Below are 22,885 nucleotides of genomic sequence, written 5' to 3'. Positions count from 1 at the left end.
TAGATGTTTTGCTTTTGTGATTCTCTCAGGATTTATGAACCATTGCAGAATGACTCATGTGGCCACATATTTTCCATGCCTCAGCCAGGATCCTTTCCATGCTCTGTATGCAAAAAATCAGCCATAATCAGGTTCAGATAGTGTGCAAATCACAGCCCTGCTTCCTATGGGCAGGTCTCTGGAGTGGAGCAGAGAGAGGTTACTCATCGCTGCATCCTTCATTTTTCAGATGCTGTGTGATCTTTAGTGACTGCCTTAGATGCAGAACAGCTTGCCTGAAAATTCTAGTGCCAGAGGTTTGTCACGGCTTGTTAAAATCTCTTTAAGTCGTGTGATCCCTGCCCTGTGGGGTAACAATTTGGTTTTAAAGTAATTCATTGTGCAATAGATCATCTCCTGGGAGCAGGGGCTCTTCCATTCCGTGGCTCTGAACCCAAAAGATGTAATGCTGGAAATCAGGCTGGGGATTTCAGAGCTCAGGGGGAGGGTACAAACACCACCTGGCCTGTCCCATACATCTTGGAGGCTTGGATGAGCAAACTGTGGTGGGTAAAGGATGGAATTCACTGTGGCTGCTCTGTTCCAGCAGCTCCAGGGGGTTCCTGAGAGCTGGCTCTGCAGGCTCTGCATGTTCAAGGTGCCCTCAAATTTCTGTCAGAGATCCCCTCTTTGTCCCTGGGCCAGCCTGAGACTCTGCTTGGCTCCAGGGAATCCCCTCCTCTCCTCCTGCTCTCCTGTTCCTCTGGGATCCCACCCTGGGTGACCCCAGACATTCTCCTCAGCCTCACCCTGCTGAGGGAAGTTTGTCAGAGCTGTTCTTCTGCTAGCTGGCACTTTTCACTTCACACCATAAAATCCACATGAAGGCATTTTCCAGGAATATTTGAAGCTTATTAACACTCCTACAACTCAGCGTTCTGGAATAGCTTTTTGGGGGCCTTTCCCAGCAAGATAGTGACAGTGGGGTGGGGGTTACCTGGTCTGACACAGCATCATCATCATCATCATTGTCATCATCATCATCATCATCATCATCATCATTCCCTTTGGATCAGGACCCTTTGGATTCATTCTTTAGCACAGTTTAAGAGTTGCTAGACTTTAATTTAGTCTGTAAATTGAATTAGTTAGTTCTAATCCAGAGGAATTGCTAAAACATGAAGAAAACCTCAATTAGTGTTTGCACACAGTTTTAGATTCTCTCACTGGTTCACAGGCCTGACCCTTCCAGTGCATCCCTGAGATGAGGAAACACATAAAAAACATCCTGGAATGTTAAATGCTGACCTTAGGTACTCCCTTTAGCAACTCTGAGTTTAATTGTGCAAACCATTCATACCTATTCCATCCTGCAACCCTGAAGGATGTTTTAAAGCTGTTTGCTGTTGTCCACTCCCTGAGATCTCCAAGTGCTCTCATGTCACATCTGGCTGTCCCTCCCCTCAGTGCAGGGAACATCCCCGTTGTGAGAGGGCCAAGAGAAGGCTTGTGCAGAGTGGGCTGTGTCCTCTGAGACCCCAGCACCACCATTTTAATCCAATTACTCTGTGCAATCGAGGCACCAGAGGATTGTTATGGGGAGAAGAACAGTTTGTTTCCCTGTGAGCAAGCAGGGGGCTGCCCAGAGAGCAGAGCTGCCTTTTGTTATGGCAACGGAAGTGTTGGGGATGATGTAAAGGAAACTCCTATCAGCTCTGGGTCACATCACCACGGCTTCATTTGCAAAATCCACTCATTCATTTGTCGTGCAGAGCTCACAGGGAGCACAGTTCAACATGTTATTAGCCAGGAATTTGGGGAGGCTGGGGGAAAGGCGGGTGGAGGGTTATTTTCATGGTTGCAGTTTGTGTTGTCTTAACCTGTAGCAGATGTGCTTGTGGGGTTGGGAGCTGGAATCAGCCCCTTCTCTTGAGCCCTGCTTGTGTTCAGGGAGGGATTCCTGGGGCCTGTGCCCCACCTCTGGCATGGGTGCTGCTAGGGTGCAAGGAGTCACTGCCTCCAGGACACAACTCCAGGGCTGGAGGATCCCAGAAGGACCAAATGCAGCCCCTGGCCCTGCATCTTTGTGAGACAGCGCTGAGCCTGGCAGGGAAAAGCTGAAGAGGACACAGAGCTGGGAAGGGCCCTCAGGGATCAAATCCAGCCCCTGTCCCTGCACAGCCATCCCAAGAGCCCCACCCTGAGCAGCCCTGAGAGCTCCTGGAGCTCTGGCACCCTTGGGAGCATTCCCTGGGCAGCCTGGGCAGTGCCAGCACCCTCAGGGACAAAAACCTTGCCCTGAGCTCCATGCCAAGCCCTGGCACACTCCAGCCCTTCCAATGCTTGCTTTTGAGACCTCTCTGGTGGAGCAGCTGTGCCACCCCCTGGGCTCCCTGCTGCAGGAGGGGTTTGGGCAGCTCCCACGTGAGTGCAGCCTCTTGCTTTTCTCTGCTTGCAGGAAATGTATTTCCCTTTTCCATCAGCCAGTGCACTGCTCACACCCTCACACAGCACTTGCTGACACACAGCTGCACCAGCACACCCTGCAGCCTGTCCAGGAACTTCAACCCTTCCATTTTTCTCCCATTTAAAATCCAGTTTCAGGTAAAAGACAGTCAATTCCGGGGGTCATCACAAAGTTTAAATTAGTTGGAAAGAAACGTAAAACAGTGAGAGCTGCAGACTTTTAAAATCAATATTTTATTTTACTTGAATGTGCAAATAAATATAAAAAAAACTACATTCAAGGAGCTGGCAAAGCAATTACAAGCCCAAAAGCAAAGATCCTTCAAACAAATGGAAGAACAAACTCTTGACTCAAGGTCGTGCAGATACACAGCTGAAACCCTCAGACATGAACAAGCCCCTCTCAAACCTGCCTGATAATCCCTTCACATCCCTTGCTACTCTCAGCTTTGAGACAATAGCACTGTAAAGGGCAAAAGTCTTGCTTAATCAGTTCAGATTATAAATTAAGGTTTACAAAATAAGGATGCTTAAAAATACCTGAAGTACACTTAGAATGGGTGATGGAACAGGACGGTGCCCAGGTGTGTTGCCCACCTTGGGACACCTGGAATCAAATGCATTTTAAGCCACAAGTTGCCACCTATTCTCTAGTAAACAGTTTTCTGTATCATAAAACCATAAAATTTGGCACAATTGTCATCTCCACTGGGAGACAGCAGAGAGGTGAGCAGGACTGAGGTGTGTTTTGGTGAGCTGGCTGGAAGGGAAAGGGGGACACTGTGCTTGGCACTGGGTTGTCCCTCTGCTCCCCCCAGCCCTTGCAGAGCCTCGTGGTCTCTTATCACTGCAATGAGGGCAGGGGAAGAACCTTCAGATCATTTCAGGACCAAAGTTTAGCAGAGACCCAGCCCAGGAGGGCACGGGCTCTTGATGAAAAGTCTCTGCTGGCCATGGTTGTGCAAGTGGCCACGAATGCCAGAGAGTGGCCTCCCTCCTTCCCTCCCACAGATTATTTTGCAAAAAAGACAAAGACTTGGGACAGTTTTCTATTAAACATACCCCAAAGGCCAATTTTTCTACTGTCAAGTGAGACAATTGCGAAACCAAATGTCGTACAGTGGAAATAACCCAGGACAAATCCTACAGGCTGCTCCTCAGGTCTGGCAGAAATCATAACCTAAAAATCAAAGCCACAGAAAGTTTCAGGGTGGGGGGGGGGTTATTGCCCCAAAAGCCAGGGAAAATTGGGAAGCAAAGCTGAAAGGAGGCTGGGTATGCCTCAAAAATGTTAATTTTGTAATACACTCCACGGACAGCGTGCTTGCCCTTGGCCCCTGAAAAACAGGAGTGAAGTCACAGTGGGGCTGCAGGACAGACACGAGTAAATTTCCTTGATTTCTCACTAGATTAAGTCAGATGTAGTGTTCTGCACGGATCAGGGCAGGCTGTGTTAGGCTTCATGGCAAAAAAAGCTTCGATAGCAGTACGGACGCTCGTCTGGGATGGTTGTGGCTGGATCTCACTCTGCTCCTCGCAGATTTCCGTGTGTCCCCGCAAACCCAGCGCCTGTGCTGACCCAGCAGAAACAGCAGAGTCCGTGGGCCGGAGCTCGGCTCTCAGCTGTGCTCCGGGAGCTCCATCTGCCGATGTCACCGCTGTGCTGCAGCCCCGGGGGCAGGGCACGCTCAGGGAAACGCCCAGCTCCAGAGCTGCCCACCAGCATGCAAAACACAAACCCAAAAACCAGCCAGACCTCGCAATGGACATTCCTCCCCACGGATATTGTGGAAGGCAGAGTCTGCAGTAGCTCCTCAGTTCCCAAAGCAGTGCTGGCAGTTGGAGGATCTCTGGCTGGGCATCACTCCCATCCCAGCACCACAGCTCAGGGTTCTTCCCCTCAGTTCATGCTCTTGAACACTTGGTTGATGAGGGAGCATCAGAGCCTTGAGTGCTGGCCATCCCCGTGTCAGTTTTGGCATTTTTCTCACCAGAGCACCAGGAACAAGAGTCATTTGTTGCCTTGTTGGTTCACAGGGATAATGAAGCCTCCCTGTGTCAGGGGCTCTTGGCCCCTCTAGCATTCCCAGGGCACAGTGAAGAGTTCTGCAGGCTCCAAGATAGCTCAGTCAGGAAGAGAGGGAATATCAAACCCTTGGAAGTGGAAGCAGCTGCCAGCATCTGCTCAAACACCAGCCCAGCTCCACCTCTCCAACAAAGCCACTAGTGGTAGTTCACCTCCTCACTGAGCTGGTCAGCAGTGGCCTGAAGCCAGGAAACTACTAAAAAGTGTGTGGCAATGCCAAGAGCCCCCTTCCCATAAAAGCTTTTCAAAGTCTCTTCATGATGGCTGGAGGATTACACTGCAAGGAGACAAGTCTATGCCATATGGAAAATACATGATAATCCAAAGTAAAATGCTGCTTGGATAAATATCATTAATACATACATTGCATTCCCACCACTATTCTCATAGTAAATGCGCTTCACCAGCAGAGCTCTGCCTTGTCTGGGTGCTCAGGGTGAAGCAGGACGGCGGCTGTACTGGACTCTGTATCTGTTCACTGGTACCCCGTGGACATTCACTGTCTCACAGGTGGTTTTGCAGGGCACCATCTCCTCATCCTCATCCCCCATCAGCCAGTCTTGAACCAGGTCCACGGCCTCCATGGACACGTTCTCCTCCAGCCACCGGTTGTGCCACTCCTCGAACTGCTGGTGGTGCTTCAGCAGCACCACGGGCTGGACCTGGGAGCAGGGCAGTAAAGATCACTGAGAGGCTCCTGGGGGAAAAGCCAAAGCCCTCTGCTCTACCTGAGGTGTGCAAGTAGTGTGCAATGCTTTGAGAACAACACAAACGGAAACAGGAAACCACAGACCGTTTAACCACCCCTATTTCCTAATGGCTGCCACTCCCGCTTAAAATTTGCGTGTAAAGAAAAGGTTGCTAAACTAATCCAAAGTACAGAGCATTTAGCAGCTCTCCTCTGTGTTACACCCAACACAGAGCAGTAACTTTTGGGTGCAGCTTGCAGGAATTCAGCCACAATTCCTGCAACTGGTATTGTGGAATCGGAATTATTGGTACCTGCATTTTGCCTCCCACCCCCAACCTCTGCTACCACCTGGGCTGCAGAGGGAGCAAAAGGGAGATGTACCTGCTTGGCTCTGCAGAGAGCTCCCCTCCTGTACATGTAATCCTCGGAGTTCATGATGAACATCATCTTGTGGGTGTTGAGCTTGAAGCGGCAGTCGACGTTGCAGGCGCTCTCCACCCCGATCAGCCGCTTCCAGGAGCTCTTGACCTCGCTGCGCAGGGCCCTCACCTGCTTGCACTGCCACTTGCGAAACTTCTTCAGGTTTCTGGAGCAAAACAAGGATGACAAAGCATGTGTCACACCCGGTGAAGTGCCCTCCTCAGCTGACAGGGCTCACAGCACAAGGATGGGACTTGTATTTGCACGTTTTGTTTTTCAGGCTCTCTCCGGGATTTTCCTCTGTACCCTCTGACAAATATTTAGTGAAATGGGAACAAAGTAGACCCAAGATCCCATCCAGAGTCCATCCTGCTTCATTCCAAACACAGTTCCATGAACAAATCTCAGTGCAGTGGTCATAAATTTCTCCTTCAGCATTCCCATGCAGCTCACTGGCCTGGAGCAGCCCCTCAAAGGTGAGTGCATTCCCCCAGGGCTGGCACATCACCCAAAGCCCCTGGCACACGGGCAGGGAGGAGGCAGCAGCAGCAGCAGCTGCTGCAGGTGTGGCTCAGGGCAGCTCACCTTTGCAGAAAGACTGGTTTCAGGAGGAAGCCATCGTTCTGGTTGTTGGGAGCTCCTTCCACCCCAACGTACTGCTCCATGTAGTTTGCCAGGTGCTGCACAAGGGAGACAAGTTCCAGTGAGATTTCACTTCATCAGGACAAACATCACTGCAAAGAACCTGTTTATTTCCAAGCTGATTGTTCTGAGGCTGATTTAGGTTGATACTCTTTTGCTAATGTACCATTTCAGTCATCTGCCCACCCTCCTGGCAAACTTGTCCTCCTGGCAAAGCCTCACAGTTTGGAACAATAAAGCAGGGAAAGCATTCTTCTCTGTGGTACACAGACCCTACGGTGATTGTGGTGTTACCTGGACCTCCACAGGATCTTCTGTCTGGGTTTCTTCTGTATCCAGCAGCTCAATGGTCATGATCACCTGTCCTTTCCTCTGGAGAAACATGACCTGTGATAAAGTTACAGAAAATATTTGCCACAGGGGTTCACAATAAAATGCTGCATATTCACAAGTCATTTGGACAACAAATAGAAGCTAGGAGAGAAGCAGCAGGGCTTCTCAGCGAGCCACAATGTCTCCTCACTGTCTGTGCTCTGATTTTGGTACCTTCACTCTCTCACCTTGGAGCTTCCAAACCCAGCTTCTCCCAGGTGAAGTACCACCTGGGAGATTTTCTGAAGTTTTTCAGTGATTCTGTGAAGTTCCCTGGCAGCAAGGTCTCACCTTGAAGCAGTTCTCATCTGCCATGCACCGTTCAGCCTTCCACTGGTAGCTGGTCTCCTTTGCTGCCCGGACACAGCGGGATGACAAATTACCCCCAGCAGCTCCTCGCTTCCTCTCGTTCAGGTAGAGCTCAACCACCTTCAAGCAGATGTCATCGCTCACTAGATGGTGAAGCTTCCATTAAAAAAGGGGGAATTCAGTCAGCAAGCCTGGGCCAAGAGTTAACTCCAGTGTGTCATGAAAGGAGTGTAAAATTCAGCATGGCATCACACTCAGCTGAAGCAGCAAACTCCAGAGACTTCCCACATTTCCCTCTCTTTCTCATGACTTTGCAATAAAGGGGAGGGGAGGGGAGGGGAGGGGAGGGGAGGGGAGGGGAGGGGAGAGGAGAGGAGAGGAGAGGAGAGGAGAGGAGAGGAGAGGAGAGGAGAGGAGAGGAGAGGAGAGGAGAGGAGAGGAGAGGAGAGGAGAGGAGAGGAGAGGAGAGGAGAGGAGAGGAGAGGAGAGGAGAGGAGAGGAGAGGAGAGGAGAGGAGAGGAGAGGAGAGGAGAGGAGAGGAGAGGAGAGGAGAGGAGAGGAGAGGAGAGGAGAGGAGCTGATGTGCCTTAACTAGAAAGCTACAGCTGGAAGACAGATTTGAGTAAGAAGGACCTGACATTTTTTGTGTTGCCTTAGATATATTTTGATCATGGCAGAATTTTGAAAAGACTGGAACTCAAAAAAACATTGGGAAAGACCAGAAAGAATAAATCCCCTAAGACGTTTTTTGTATGGAAGCCAAATTCTGTCACTAAATTTCTGCTGGGGCGTTTCCCTGTCAGATCTAACTTTTCTCTGGATTTGCTCTGAGCTCAGTGCAGGCACTGGGAGAAGGCTGGCTGTGTGTGAGGGAGATGAGCAGCCCAGCCCAGGCTCACCTGGCGCACGATGTTCTGCACCAGCTTGTCCATGGTGAAGCCGATGTAGGCGTGGATGGTGAACATCTCCCGCAGGGTGTCCTCGTACTGCGTGGGGTCGATGTTCCCGTCCAGCAGGCTCCTCACCATGTCCAGGAAGGCTGGGTAGTACTCCTCCAGCTCCACCTCACCTGGCCAGGGCAAAGCAAGCTCATTTCACACACAGAACAGGCAGAGTGAAGTCAAGCAGTGCAAGAGGCAGCACTGCACAAGAACCACAAAACCCAGTGCAGAGAGTGACAACACAGACAGGCAGATCCCTGCCAGCTGCCCTGACAGGCTGGGACAGTTTTCCTCATCCACAAAACCCACTGCAGAGAGTGACAACACAGACAGGCAGATCCCTGCCAGCTGCCCTGACAGGCAGGGACAGTTTTCCTCATCCACAAAACCCAGTGCAGAGAGTGACATCACAGACAGGCAGATCCCTGCCAGCTGCCCTGACAGGCAGGGACAGTTTTCCTCATCCACAAAACCCACTGCAGAAAAGGGACATCACAGACAGGCAGATCCCTGCCAGGTGCCCTGACAGGCTGGGACAGTTTTCCTCATCCATAAAACCCACTGCAGAAAAGTGACATCACAGACAGGCAGATCCCTGCCAGCTGCCCTGACAGGCTGGGACAGTTTTCCTCATCCACAAAACCCACTGCAGAAAAGTGACATCACAGACAGGCAGATCCCTGCTAGCTCCCCTGACAGGCTGGGACAGTTTTCCTCATGCACTTCCAGGACTGCCCTGGGCAATAACTATTTCTTTGTGGGGCTGTTTCCATTGTAAATCAAAGTAACGGATTCCTAAAGTGAGGTACCTGAGAACACCTGAGCACAGGAAGGGCTGGCAGGAAGACTCTGTGAAGCAGCCTGTGACACCCTGACTGCCCTGCTGAAGGAGCTGTGTCCACAACTCACCAACACAGCAGAGGATTGCACCTCCACACCCCTCACAGAGCTGCCTGCTGGCCCTGGTGACTCAGACATACACAATGGAGCACTGGCACCCAGAGCATTATGAATGAACTAAGCCCTGCATTATCCTTACTTGGTTGTTTCAGTCTTAGCTCCATGGCTGGATCATTGGTTTTTTCTTTCCTCCCTTCACAGAGGAGCTTCTCTCTCTCTTTCTCAGTCCGATATTCCAGAAGCTGCTTCTGGGCCTGGCGATAAATCTTTAGGAGCCTGGAGCACAGAGTCTGGTGAAGGCGCAGGAAGAAATACCAATTATTATTGACAAAGAAGAGGCTGTAAACATCATCCAGGGTGTTGTGGGGCTCGGCAGCTGTCACATCACAGAAGGTTGCTTTGGTCTCCAAAGGACTGCTTGGAGGCCCAGGCACGTGTTTTTTCCGCAGCTCAGGAGTATCCAGGTTCTGCCCCTGGTGGTTTTCTCTGTCCTCATCTGTTGATTCCTCAGAAATGTTGTGTTCAGGTGGCTGAGAGAAGAACAGCTCAGGTATGAAGTGATGCACAATCTGCCTGATGGTTGCCTGATCCTCCTTTTGGATGGTGGGCTGCCTTTTCACGTAATAGCTGATAAGAGATGCTGCATCTTCCAAAATCTGCTTGTCTTCATAGATGAAGATAAGATGAGGCTCGTTGGTGGATGAACTCCTCCCCTCTGAATGCTGCTCCTGGTGCTGTAATCAAGACACAAAAAGATAAAGATCCTTCCAATGCATGCTCAAGAGCATTTCTGCCAGGAGGAATAAGCCAGTGTAACACTGTGCTTGGGACAGCTGATTTCCAACCACTGGTTGGTGATTTCCACAGCTGGTTTTGATCTGATTTCCAACCACTTCCACACGGTCCCAGGTGCTATGGACACACCTGGGTCACACCAGCAAGGGAGGGAATGGAGGAGGGCTCACTCCCTGTCATACCCACCTCATCATAGACACTCTCAATTTCATTCAGCAAGCTCTTGGAGCGCAGAGCTTTGGTGTCATTCTGCTTGAAGTTGACAGCCTGGTGGTCCAGGGATTTCAGATAGGCCTTCTCATACTGCTCCCTCCAAATCTTGTTGAAGCCCTGCTGGGCCTCCCTCCATTCTTCCTCTTTTGCTTTCAATCTGCATAAATTAACAATCTACATCAGTTTAGACAGACAGGCACAGAAACACACCCAAAACATTTCAGTGTGGTGCAGGAAGAAATTATCAGTGGTAAACTAGAACTGATTCCTGGAAGCAATAAATAAATTTGAGAAAGCACAATCAGTGATAATGAGTTGAAACAACACCTACAGAATCACAAAACCATTTAGGTTGGAGAAGACCTCTGAGATCATCAAGTCTGACCTTTGACCAATCACTGCTTTATCAACCAGACCAGAGCAGCAAGTGCCATATCCAGCTGATTTTTGAACAGCTCCAGGGATGGGGACTCCACCACCTCCCTGAACACCCCCTTCCAATGTTTAACAACCATTTATTTCTGTGAAGAAATTCCCCCTGATGTCCAACCAGAACTTCCAGCAGTGCAGGCTGAGGCTACATCCTCACATTTTATTTTTTAAAACTGCTTTAAAAATCCTTTTTCAGCTTCTTAAAGAACACAGCACCATGGGAATTACCTCTTAAGAACCACAGGGACAGCAGTGACTGGGTTTTTCTTCAGGCTCTCGATGATCTCTGGTGCTTTGTCACCGTAGATGCGATAGATGGCCCGGCGCTGGATCACCTCTGAGGTTCCTCCCAAGCAATCATCCAGGCGAAACTTCTCCTGGTCCTCCTGGGTCAGGCGGGACAGCTTTTTCTGCACACTCTCCAGCACACGGATTGTGGCTAAATTGGTCTCCAGGACAACATCCAGCTGTTGAGAGTGCCCAGAAATCAGTGTCAGAACAGGCAGAGCAGGAACAGCCCAGGTTTGTGGAAGGTGTTCCAGCCCCACGGGGTGGAGCCAGGAAGCAGCAGGAAGGTTTTTACTGGAACAGACCTCTGCCAGCTCTCCCAAAGGTCACACACAATTTAGAACTGGATTCATGCCTAGGAAGAACTATTAGACTCCAAGCACAGCACACCAAACTCCATCTCAAACCAACAAAAGCCAATAGAACTTTCAGGAACTGGCCACTAATTAGTTCAGCAAAATCCAGAGGTTTTGCTTTCTGAGGGAGCAGAAAGGGGGCTCAGCAGCACAGGTACCTCAAAGCGCTCGTCCTCGCAGCGGTGCAGCTGCTCCTCATATGGAGTCTTCTTGGAGCTGACAAAAGTGGAGTCTTCAGACCAGGATGGAAACGAAACCCAGGTATCATTTAACACCTGCAACAGTGCAGAGACATGACATTGAGCAGGGCCTTGTGAGCCCAGAGCTGGTCTCATGGGGTTCTCTCCCTTGTCTTTTTGCATAGTTCTTTCCTGAGGTTCTGTAGGACATTCCAGGCCTAATTTCCAGGTCACTGCTCCCCAGATTTGAGGTCTGTGTGGAACTGCAGGGCCACAGAAAACTCAGTAACACCTTCACTATCACCTCATAAACAGAGATCACTCTGCAGTGATCAGCAGCTGTAAATAAAGGAGGCAGTGCTCCCCACAACAGCAGGAATGGCACCTCAGCCACTGTCTCATGAGGCTCTTCCAGAGAAAAAATGTTCCCAAAGGCCATACTGGCCCACTGATAGAAAATTAATTCAGGATATTCAATATTCTTTTCTGTCTATAGGAATAAATTTCTGTCTGCACGCAGACTCAAAACGTATTGGAGATGTGATTTGAGAGAGGTTTAGATAAAATTAGTGGAATGTGGGTATTATTTCAATAGATTGGCTGAATAAATTGAATTAGCACTGAAAAGGGGACTCCACATGCAGCAGCTGTGGCACGAACCGCCCCACTCCAATTTCTATGCGTGTTCAGGGATTGAACAGCCTGACCCCAGAGTACCTCCTTGCAAATGGCTGTTCTCCCACTGCACTTTGGCTGCTGGTAGGTTTTTGGGAGAGCCCTGTAGCTGGATCCGATGCGTTTGCAGGACGCGTAATCGATTTCCCGGCTCATTCCATCCCCGGAGCGGTCGCTCAGCGGAGAAGCAAAGGAAAGCTCTTTCACACCAAGGAAGGACTTGAACTGTGCAAAGAGTTCTGGGAATTTCCTTCAAAAACACAAGTATTTTGTTATTTCAGTGTGACAGGTTTAGGGTGGTTAATGCATGTCATGAAAGGGAGGCAGAGATATCTAAACAAACTCAGCAGTGCAGGGAGAAATCTTTCACCAACATCTCACCTCTGTTATCATTCTCTCTGAATTGCTCTAGGGTTTGCTTTTTTCACTTAAGGTAGGAAAATTATTTCCCTTCACCACACAAACACTCCCCTTAAGTGCCTGAGGAGAAACTGATCCTTGCCATTTGACTCTCCCTGTTCTGCTGCAAGCCAAACAGCTCAGGAGGCTCACAGCAGAGCTGGAGCTGTTTATCCTTCTCACAGCCCTGTTCTCAGATTTCATGTTTATACCTTTATTACTCTTTGAGATATTAAATGGGAAGTGTGAACGACAGAGGAAAATATCTTCCTCACAACACTCGTTAAGAGCTGTATAGATAAATTTAAAGGTTCAGATTTTATTACTAGATCAAACTTAATTTTCTTACCTGCTACCCAGGAAATACATCTAAATTAAATACAAAACTTCTGTAAAAAACTTCACAATGTGCTCAAAAAAATAACAAGAGTAGGACCTACAAAGTACCACATGGCAGAGAGGTAAGTTAGTAACTTACCCTAAAAAGGGTGTAACCAGCTGGAGCAACTCAGAGCCAGAGACCAACTCCTGGTTGAAGAGAGCAATGCAACGCAGAAAATTTTCATAAACCTCCTGGCTCTTGAGCACCCTGCGCACCTGCAGCAGTTTGGAGAGATGATCACAGCACCTGAATGCCACTTGTATTGAGAAAATTATTCATTATCAGTCTATTCATCTTCCAAACCCACCTATTTTAATTTTTGTTGGTCTTTCTCTACCTGAAAAGTCAGGGAATGTCTTAAGTGCTGACACACAAGTTGTATAGAAAACCAACAAATTAACAACCATGTAAAAGGCTGAAGATAAGTCCAGAGAATGTGGGAAAAGGACAAATACTGACCTTGTCAAAGAAGGAAAACTCTTGCAGTGTCCCATATTTCCCCACTGTTGCGACTGACAGATCTTTGGTACCTCGCAGCTTCATTTTCTTCTGTTAAAAGAACAAGCAGTTATATTTAAAATGCTGTGACTCAAATGCCATCAAATTCCACTCTGTTGACACAGAACAGTTCCCTGCAAAGGCTGAGACCCTGTATTTCCCCAGCAGTGATCTGGCACTGCTGTGTCACGTCCTCACAGCAATCTCTGTCAAATTTGTCTCCCAGCTAAGAAGAAACAACAAAAAAAGAGAATCACTTGAGATTCTGCATAGAAGCAAAAAACTGTCCCCTACCAGGGCCACCACTTAGCACAGAAGCTTGGGATATTTAGTATCAAACATGTTACCACACACATTTCAAAATGCATTAAAAATTCCCTTTTTCTACAGCAATTAAAATAACTCAAAATTTTTTTTCTCATACACCTACATACATCAAAGATACTACTCATTACACCTTTATCTCAGCAATTACTAAGCACAAGTAATATGAGGTTATTCTAAGTTTTTACTTGCTGAAAGATACCTTTGCTGGGCCAGAAACAGGACGCAGCAGCAGCGGCCTGGATCGCTTCTTGCTGTGCTCCAGATTCTTCTCATGCTCAGTTTTCTGGACACTGTTCACTTCACATGGTCCATTTCCTGTGAACTGAAGTAAATAAATAATGATTTCAACATTCTCCTCACAAACAAAGAGTCCTAACAGGACACAGAGCACGTGGTTAAGTCACCTGTTCTGAGAAAATCCAAACCATGAAGAGGAGCAATGTTCATTACTGGCTGTTTGATTTTCCATGTTTTGAATATTCTACATGCAGAAAGAGCATTCAATATCCTGCCCTGCTCTCAGCACATACCAAAGACCTTTTTGCCTCTGGGAGGAACTGTCCAAACTCTGAGAGCAGATCCTCCTGTCCCCGGAACAGATTGGCCACTTCAGTGAACACTTCCTCCTCTGACATGCCCCGGAAGGGTCGGCCCTTGGTGTTCAGCTGCTCTTTCTGAAAAGATACACACAGATGTTCAACAGAGTCAAAAGATCCTCCACTCTGCCAGAAAACTCACCCTGAGCCAAAACCACAAATGCCACAGAACTTGAAAGGACTCTGAGGCAGCCCCAGGTTCTTACAGAGCCTCCTCTCACACACAGGATCACAAAATCAACTGAAGGTGAGTAAGGACAGGGCTGGCTACAACATCTTTATACCCCACAAAGTTCCACAGTTTTCTCACTTTTTGTCATTTCCTGTGAATATCTATGAAGACAAGTCCTTGGGAACTCTAAGTCAGAGATTAAATCTGACAACAGCACCAGTGCCAACCCACTGCCTCCTCCACAGGAGACTTTTTTACCTGGTAAGTGTGAAGAATTTCTAGAAAGGATCTGTAAATCTCTGGATGGTCAAGGAAACGTGTTTTGATCTTATTCACATAACTGATGGCATTATTGAACTCCACAGAATCAGATTCCAAGGGAATTTGAGATTTATCTTCTTTGTAGGGAAGCTGCTGCCGGAACTCCTCGGAGCAGTCGCTGTGGTTGTGGGAATTCTCCTGGGAGTAGTGCAAGACCAGCCCACTGCCAGGGAGTGCACTGGGAACAGGCTCTGGGGGCACCTGGGGGCACAGGACACACGAGATGGGTTGGAAAAAGATCAGGGAGCAGCTCAACAACAACCCAGCAGCAGTGCTGGCAAGGTCTCCAGCTAAAAAACATTGTCACGTGAAGAAGGAAGGAAAAGTTTTTCAGTCACCAAATAATTTCCCTACCTGGTTTATTAACTCCACTAGTTAAAATAATGTCTGAAGTTCTCCCTGGTGTAGGAACCACCTGATTTGTGGCTGTCACAGCCTTACTGGCCTTACTTGAGAGGCTGCACCAAACACCAGTGCAGGTTCTGCTGCCAGTTTTAAGGGGCATATTAAACATAACACCCTTACAGGTGTTAATTCCTAAGTAACAGAGATCTGAGGGAGCTGAGATTTAAAAGGTAGTTCCTGCTGCTAACTGGAGTTAAACCACAAGTTTATCAGCAGAATTCATGTATGGTTCTGTTTCAGCTCCACAACCACAAATAATAACAAAAAACAAGCAGGGGCAACACCCATCTGCATCCCAGCAAGTGTGTTTAATACCCACAGTACTTGATGGGGAGTCCATAATCTTATAGATCTTTCCCAAGTTAAACAATTTAATGATTTCACAGTTCTTTTGCCTGTTTCCTAAGCAAGTTTCCTGGTTTCTCAGTGGAAGACTGAGAAATTCCAATTTCAGTTTCCAAACACGACTGAAATGTCTGGTGTTGCAGTGGTGTTTCCATGCAGAATCATCATTCCTGTGTAAGTCAAACTACTTGGTTTGAGAATAAATTAGGAGTTGGAACCAGGTGACCTTTAAGGCCCCTTCCAATCTAAAGTACTCTATGATTCTTTGAATAAACATTTAAATTTATATTACACCCATTATGACAGGTTTGAAAACCATCTAAAAACAACAGCAACGTGCACTACACATAAATCTCCACAGCCTAAACTGTGCAGACATGTCCAGTGACACATGGAACAGTTTATTTAGAGAATGAGAGCTCTGTGACCTACCTGACTATTCAAAGGTGACTGTATACTTAATTTCCCATTCTTTGGAATCTCTATCCTGTAGCCCAGAGGAAGAAATGCATTGAATCCTACAATGAGGTCAGGATGCTCATGGAAAAGCTGAGAAACACGTCGGATGACTCCAGGTGTGTCAATGCTAAAATTGAGAGGGGTTTGTTACTTGTATCCAAATCAGAAACACAAGTCAAGCTCAGAAAATGCCAAGAGAAATGTGAAGTATCTGGTAACTTAGGGATGCAATTATTTTTAAAAAAAGTAGCCAAATTAGAAGGAATGAGCACTGCAGCTTCACCCTGGGATGTTACCCATGGAGAGGAGAGAGGAGTGTGCAGCTTGGCAAAGGGGCAGGACAGACAACATCTCCAGGGCTGGCAGGTCACAGCTTCTGCTCAGGCTGCTTCACTTATTTCCCAGATGTGTGTTTCAGAGTGGAAAGCAAAAGCAGATTTGCTTTCTCCTGTGGATTTCACCTCTGGAAAATGATGGGATGGGCAGAAGTACTCCAGCTTCACAGGACTGCACCACTGGGGCACAGGGCAGTGAGTGTGCAGAGGGGGAATGATGGGGTGAAGGCTGGGGGGCTCTGCCAGGCAGAGAGACCACACAAAGGCTGAGACCCAAGGGAACAGCTGGAGCTGTGGCAGGGCTTGGCATGGAGCTCAGGGAAAGGTTCTTGCCCCTAAAGGTGTTGGCACTGCCCAGGCTGCCCAGGGAATGCTCCCAAGGCTGCCAGAGCTCCAGGAGCTCTCAGGGATGCTCAGGGTGGGATTTTTGGGGTGGCTGTGCAGGGACAGGGGCTGGGCTGAGCATCCCTGGGGGACCCTCCCAGCTCAGGATGTTCTGGGGCTCTGTGAAAGGCTGAGGAGCTCCCTGGAGCACCCTGGGGTGCAGGACCTTGGCTTTACCTCTGGCTCTTGAACTCCTTCATGATCTCCAGGAAGCCGTTGTAGGTGGCAGGGTCGCTGCCAAAGCGAATCTTCACCTGGTCCAGGTAGGAAAGGGCATCCTCCACCTGCGGGGAGAGCACGCTGAGCCCTGGAGCCCCCAGACACTCCGGGGGTGGGACCGGGCCCCGGGGGAGCCCCGCAGCACCGGCGGGGGGCACTCGGTACCGGTGAGGGGCCGCAGGCCCCGGTGGCTCCCCGGGGGTGTCAGGGCACGGAGCGGGGCACGGCACCGGGGAGCCGGGAACCGGTCCCCGGGGAGGATACCGCGGTACCAGAGAGAACAGCAGGGCCGGGGAGAGGGGCACGGCCCGGGGAAAGGGGAACAGGCCCGGGGAGCCCTCACGGCACCGGGGGAACGGGACACGGTACCGGGGGAACGGGATGCGGCCCCAGGGGACCCCACGGAGCCGGCGGAGGAGGGCGGGGAACCCCCGGCGCGAGGGGGACAAGCCCCCGGGACACCCCCCGATACCGGCGGGTGAGGGACCAGCCCCGAGGGGCGAGCTCGGCACCGCGGCCGGGACAGCGCAGGTCACGGCGGGGGCGGGCGGGGCCGTCCCGGGGGGGCGAGGAGCGGCCATCGGCGGGGGCGGGGAGGGTGGGGAAGGGGCGATGGCGGCCGCCGGGGCGGCCCCCGCACTCACGTGCACCGGCAGCTTCTCGTGCGGCGCGGCCCGGCCGCCGCCGCCGCCCCAGCGCGGGGCGCTGCCCCCGCCGGCCCCGCGGCCGCCGCCGCCGCCCCCCGCCGCCATGTTGGAGTCGGGCGGCCGAGCGCGGCCCCGGGCGGCGCGCGCGGCCGCTGCGTCAGCGCGCACGGCCCGGGCCACACCCCCCGCGGCGAGGACCGCCCCGTCCCCCGCGCCTCCGCCCTATGATTGGCCACGCCCCGCGGTAAGCCACGCCTCCGAGGCGCCCGCGGGGTGTGGTCACGCCTCCATTCGTGACAGGCCACGCCCCCAGCGCCGCTTCCGGCCGTTCGAGCGCCGGGGCGGGAGCGGCGCCTGAGGGAGCGACGGGCTGAGGGGAACAGCGCCCGGGCTGAGGGGAACAGCGCCCGGGCTGAGGGGAACAGCGCCCGGGGCTGAGGGGGAACAGCGCCCGGGCTGAGGGGGAGCAGCGCCCGGGCTGAGGGGGAACGGCGCCCGGGCTGAGGGGGAACGGCGCCCGGGCTGAGGGGGAGCAGCGCCCGGGCTGAGGGGGAACGGCGCCCGGGCTGAGGGGAACGGCGTCCGGGCTGAGGGGGAACGGCGCCCGGGCTGAGGGGAACGGCGCCCGGGCTGAGGGGGAACGGCGCCCGGGCTGAGGGGAACGGCGCCCGGGCTGAGGGGGAACGGCGCCCGGGCTGAGGGGAACGGCGCCCGGGCTGAGGGGGAACGGCGCCCGGGCTGAGGGGAACGGCGCCCGGGCTGAGGGGGAGCAGCGCCCGAGGGGCTGCGGGACGCCAGGGGATCTGGAGCAGCCGCTGTCTGACTACTGGAACTGCCCGGGCTGCAGGAACCGCGTCTGGTGCTGCGGGGCTGAGGGAGCCGGGGGGTGTTGGAGGGGTTCACACGGGGCTGGAGGAGCCCAGCGGTGGCTGGGGAGAGCCGGGAGGGCTGGTGGGGCCTGAGGGGAGCTTGAGGAAGGAGGGCTGGGGGAGCCCCAGGAGCTGGAAGAGCCAGGGGTGTGGAGGAGCTGGGGTGGGAAGAGCCGTGAGGGGGTTTGGGAGAGCTGGGGGGGCTGAGGGAGCCCGAGGAGCCCTTCACGGTGTGCCCCGAGCTCTGGGGGAGCAGGATAAATGTGTGCTTAAACTACGCCACTTCCCCCAGCGCTCCCTGTCAGCAGGCAATTTGAACTGGGTAAAACTGAGTGGCATGAAGAGCAAGGAGGAGAGTGGGATAAAATAAGCCATGTGGTTTGGTTTTCCTTAAAGCATTACTGGTGATTTGCATCACAGAAAAGTGCAGAAGCCTTTCTTGCCTTGCCTTTAAACTTGCTGCTGGTATTTGAACCCAGAATGTTTTTCTCTATGTTGTGCTGGAATATTCCAGCTGTTTGCAGCTTCCAGGCAGGATGCTCACACACTGCCTCTGGATTTGATATTCCATCCCCTGCTTTGATACTTGCCCAAACTGCTGCCCTGTGACCCATTTCCCTTCAGACAGGAAGGATTCAATTAATGCAGACTTTCTCTTTCACAGTTACTGCTTTCCACATCCCAGACTGTGACGGATTGATTCAGTGACCCAGCATACAAGTATTTATCATCTTTGGAGAAGCAGGCACTGCAAAGGCCTTTCAGGAGAGATGTGGGCTGAAAATGGCATTAGATTGTTGTGCTGGTAATGCAGGGTGAAGTGGAGATGTTTTAGAGTTTTCAGTGATTATCCAGTGCTTAAGCATAGAGATGATAAATACAGATTTTTACAGGAGTGATGCTGGAAGGGTGGTAGGAGCCAAATACAGCTCCTAGGTTGTGAAGCACTCATAGCTGTGCAGGGAAGAGCCTGGTAGAACAAAGTAAAATCCTTTATTCCATCTGTGGAAAGGAGTAGCTCAGAGATATCCTTGGTGTGTTGTCAGGTGAAAGAAAATCAGCATTGACCAAACCTCCTGCACCACTTTTTTTTTTCTTTGTTCCTCCTGGATTCTCCTGAGCTGGCCCAAATTCTATTTTCTGTTACAATTTTTAACTGGAGAAGTCTCATCCTCTTCCCTGGTTTGTGCTGTGTGGTGACATGAGCAGAACCAGCTGCAGACAAATAACTCCTGTGAGTTTTGTTTTCTGTCAGAGCAGAGTTTCCAGCCCTCAGCCCCTGGTGAATCCAGCTGTAAGGCTGCTCCCAAGCCAGCCCTGGGTGCTGGGAAGAGCTTGTGCCTGTCAGTGAGTCAGGATCTGTGTGTTCTCCTCGGGAATGCTGGGAGCTGGATGTCAGTTACCCACTGACACTCAGCCCCTGGTGCCTCAGAATAGCTCAGCTCGAGTTGCTGCTGACAGAGCTCCAAGGGACCAGGGGCTCCAGAGGCTGCTGCTCCCTGGGCTGCCTGCCAGGCAGGAGCTCTGTGACCTTCCAGAGGGAGCCCTCGGGCCCCAGGCCACTCCTGAGGGACTGAACCCCTGTGGGTGACTGATCCCCAAGGAAATCAGGGATCTGGTGCAGATCTGCAAGGATTAAATCTTCCTGTGCTGAGGCAAACTGCTGCTCCTGCCTCCTGGTTGCCATGTGGTTTCTGTGGCTCTGGAGGAAGGATGGCAGAATCACCAAAGGGGTACTGGGGACAGCAAAGGTGATACACAGACTCCATCATCAGAAGGCATGAAAAGTCCTTTATTTTTAATATTTATTGTTAGAAATCCACAGTTCTTACAGAAACAATGCTGGGCCTAAGGCCTGATTGGCCTTTAGGAATCTTCTCTCACCTGTTGGTCAAGAAGGGACAGCTTCTTGTAAACATCTTTGACAAACAGAGATTGCCTGCCAGGTGCAGAGGTTGAGATGATAATTGTTTTAATTCTTTCTCTGAGCTTTCTCACAGCTTCCCAGATCTTCCCTGGAAAATCCTGGGAGAGCTGTCTCTCTGCTCAGAGGATGTGTGATTACCACATGACAGTGACATCCTGCCTGCAGTTCAGTGGGAGCACAAGGGCTGTCCCAGGATCAGCCCCATCAAAAGGAGCTGGCTTTGCTCAGGTATTTCCAATCCTCTCACTCAGGCAGGTGTGTCACACCCTTCACCTGTGGAACAAGGACATCAGAGGCTGTTCTTACCCTGTCTGCCCTCAGATGGGGCTCATGGTTGGCTTCTTTTCTTGGGAAATTGCTTATTGTTCATATTTCAAATTTTCACCTGTCACAAGCTATAACCTTCAAGGCTGTGGCTGCAAATCTGTGGTTCTTTCAGCCCCTTTAAGCTAAAGGGTGACTGCACTTTGTACCTGAGGAAGAACAGACAATCCTGTGTCCCTCATCCCCAGGAAGGTGATGCCAGGACTGTTCTTTGGGATGCATATCCTGGATAATAAACCTGGCTCTGCCAGAAATCAAATTCCAGATGTGCAGACTGTGATCCACGGCAGCAGAAACAGCAGAGGCTCCTTTTCCAAACCCTTCCACACACCTCACCTCAGCTATAAATAATAGAGGGCCTCACAAAATTTGGGATTCTCAGTGCTTTTGGGATTTAGGAGGATGCTCGTGGCTGGAAGATGTCTGTGTGCCTAAAGCTCCAGGACTGCCAAGATGCCTCAGCTCTTCTCAGGCATGGAAGCAGCTTCCAGCCTCAAAAAGTGGAGAAGGCTCAGCAGAGTGCCCAGGAAGGGCTTGCAGCATCCCAAAAACTTCCATATTCCAGACTGAACCATCCAGGAAGCTGCCAGCAGCAGCTGCCAATCAGGACCAAGTGCCATCCCTGTGACACAGAGAGGAGGGAGAGGCTGCCCTTGCTGCCACAGACAGAAAAAGGGCATTTTGGAGCTTGTTTATGTGCTGTGTTTCCCCAGCTGGAACCCCTGGTCCTGTGTGAACCCCGTGGTGTGTGCCAGGAGCAAGATTAGGTTCCTGCAGACATATCTAGGTCAGTGTGTGCTGTTGTTGTCCTGGCGACTAAATGACCCACTTTCCCCTCATTTGTGGAAGCAGCTGCCAATGGGGCCAGGCCATGGCCAGCACAAAGGCTCAGCACCTTCCTCCTGCCTTTGTCTCCAGGCTGGGCTCCTGCAGAAACAGGGCTTTTCTCCTTCTTTTCTCCTCCCAATTTATTGTGTTTCTTGCAGAGAAAATCCCTCATTTTGTGAGCCCCTCCCTTATTTGATAGCTGAGGTGAGATGTGTGGAAGGGTTTGGAAAAGGAGCCTCTGCTGTTTCTGCTGCCGTGGATCACAGTCTGCACATCTGGAATTTGATTTCTGACAGAGCCAGGTTTATTATCCAGGATATGCATCCCAAAGAACAGTCCTGGCATCACCTTCCTGTGGATGAGGGACTCAGGATTGTCTGTTCTTCCTCAGAAGAACACGATTCTTACTGTTTGTTGTGTTTCTTGCATTTCGTTCGTAACAGAGGGATAATTAGAAATATTGTTGGGCTGTATCTGCCCCAGGAATGATCCTGCCTTTGAGGAGAGGCAGGATCCTACACACAACCCCATGGAGAAATCCACACAGTGGGATGAGCACGGGGTAGGGACAGACCCTGCAGCAGCTCAGGCACTGCTGGCACAGCTGCCCCATGAGCTCCAGGTAGGGCAAGAAGCCTGGCCAACACTTCTGTGTGGGTTATCCTCATCCCTGAGAGGGCAGAGGCAGAAAAACCTTCTAGGCTCTGGCTCTGGTGAGGCTGTGAGAGCAGCCATAGCTGCTGTATTTCTGTGGGGTGCAATGTGGAATGCTCTGGCCATACAGGGATGGCTGCTGGATAAAACCTGGGAAATGTAATGGTGTGGATTTTTCCCTGAGGAGACTTCTGCCTTCAGTTATACCCCCTGAGACTTTGTGTGTTTACTCTCTTTGTTCAGCAAAACTTTCTCCCTTTCTAAAGCCAAAACAACCCGAGGCAGCCCCCTGGCACTTCTGCAGGGCTCTGAGCCTCCCCTTGTGCAGGGCTTAAATCTCTGGGTGTGCATTTCTCTTCATGGCTGTCACCAAAGTGCCTCAGGGACCCTGAGCTGGGCTGGGGAGCTCTCAGGGCTCAGGAGGAGTGAGCAGAGGATCTGAGACAGAAGCAGGGAGCTGGTGCCAGCCTGCAGAGTGCCACCCTGCTCTGTCCCTGCTGGTTGCTATGGCATTTTCATTTCTGCTGCTTTGCAAAGGGGGATTTGTGGTTTTTCCCTAGTTACTGAGCAAAGCTCAGCAGTATGGAGTCACTACTAATGTAAAACCAGTGATATGGGGAAAATTAAGTTGGATTTTTAGACAAGTCTGAACATCAGCAGTAGAGAATCATAAATGGCTTGGGTTGGAAGGGACCTTAAAGATCATCCCATTCCAGCCCCCTCACATGGGCAAGGACATGCAGCTCCAATTGCCAGAACTCTGCAAGAGGCACTGAGATATTCAAAATCTCTTGCTGAGGATTTCTCCTGTGAAAAACCTGGGGATTTTAGACCATGGGTGACCCAGTAAACAGCTTGGTCTTTCAGGACAAGGAACCTCATGACTGCAGGTTATTTGCTGCAATATTTCAAGCCTATATTCTGCCACAGAAGGATTCCCTATGTTTCAATAGCCTCTTTTGTGCTACAAATTCTATGCAAATTAGTCTAATTAGGATTCAATTACCCCTGAAATATATCCAGTGGAATTTATGCTTGGCACTTTTTTTC

The 22,885-nt window shown here is 50.8% G+C and overlaps 1 protein-coding gene across 1 annotated transcript; it reads right to left on the bottom strand.

Moving 5' to 3' along the window:
* Positions 1-4,874: 4,874 nt before the first annotated feature.
* SIN3B (SIN3 transcription regulator family member B) lies at positions 4,875-17,380 on the bottom strand. Its single transcript, XM_064396339.1, has 19 exons — positions 17,231-17,380; positions 16,545-16,651; positions 15,622-15,775; positions 14,377-14,640; positions 13,881-14,024; positions 13,550-13,672; positions 12,985-13,074; positions 12,622-12,740; positions 11,787-11,994; positions 11,049-11,165; positions 10,475-10,713; positions 9,788-9,971; positions 8,946-9,540; positions 7,865-8,034; positions 6,948-7,121; positions 6,579-6,671; positions 6,228-6,322; positions 5,604-5,808; positions 4,875-5,193 (listed from the first exon to the last, which is right to left on the bottom strand). Exons 1-19 carry the CDS (start codon positions 17,336-17,338, stop codon positions 4,963-4,965), a joined length of 3,420 nt encoding a protein of 1,139 aa, XP_064252409.1. The 5' UTR covers positions 17,339-17,380; the 3' UTR covers positions 4,875-4,962.
* Between the last annotated feature and the right edge of the window lie 5,505 nt (positions 17,381-22,885).

This window comes from Passer domesticus, chromosome 21, assembly GCF_036417665.1.
Source record: "Passer domesticus isolate bPasDom1 chromosome 21, bPasDom1.hap1, whole genome shotgun sequence".
Taxonomy (NCBI): domain Eukaryota; kingdom Metazoa; phylum Chordata; class Aves; order Passeriformes; family Passeridae; genus Passer; species Passer domesticus.
The sequence above is the reverse complement of the archived record's forward strand: the minus strand, read 5'-3'. Positions and strand labels throughout refer to the sequence as shown.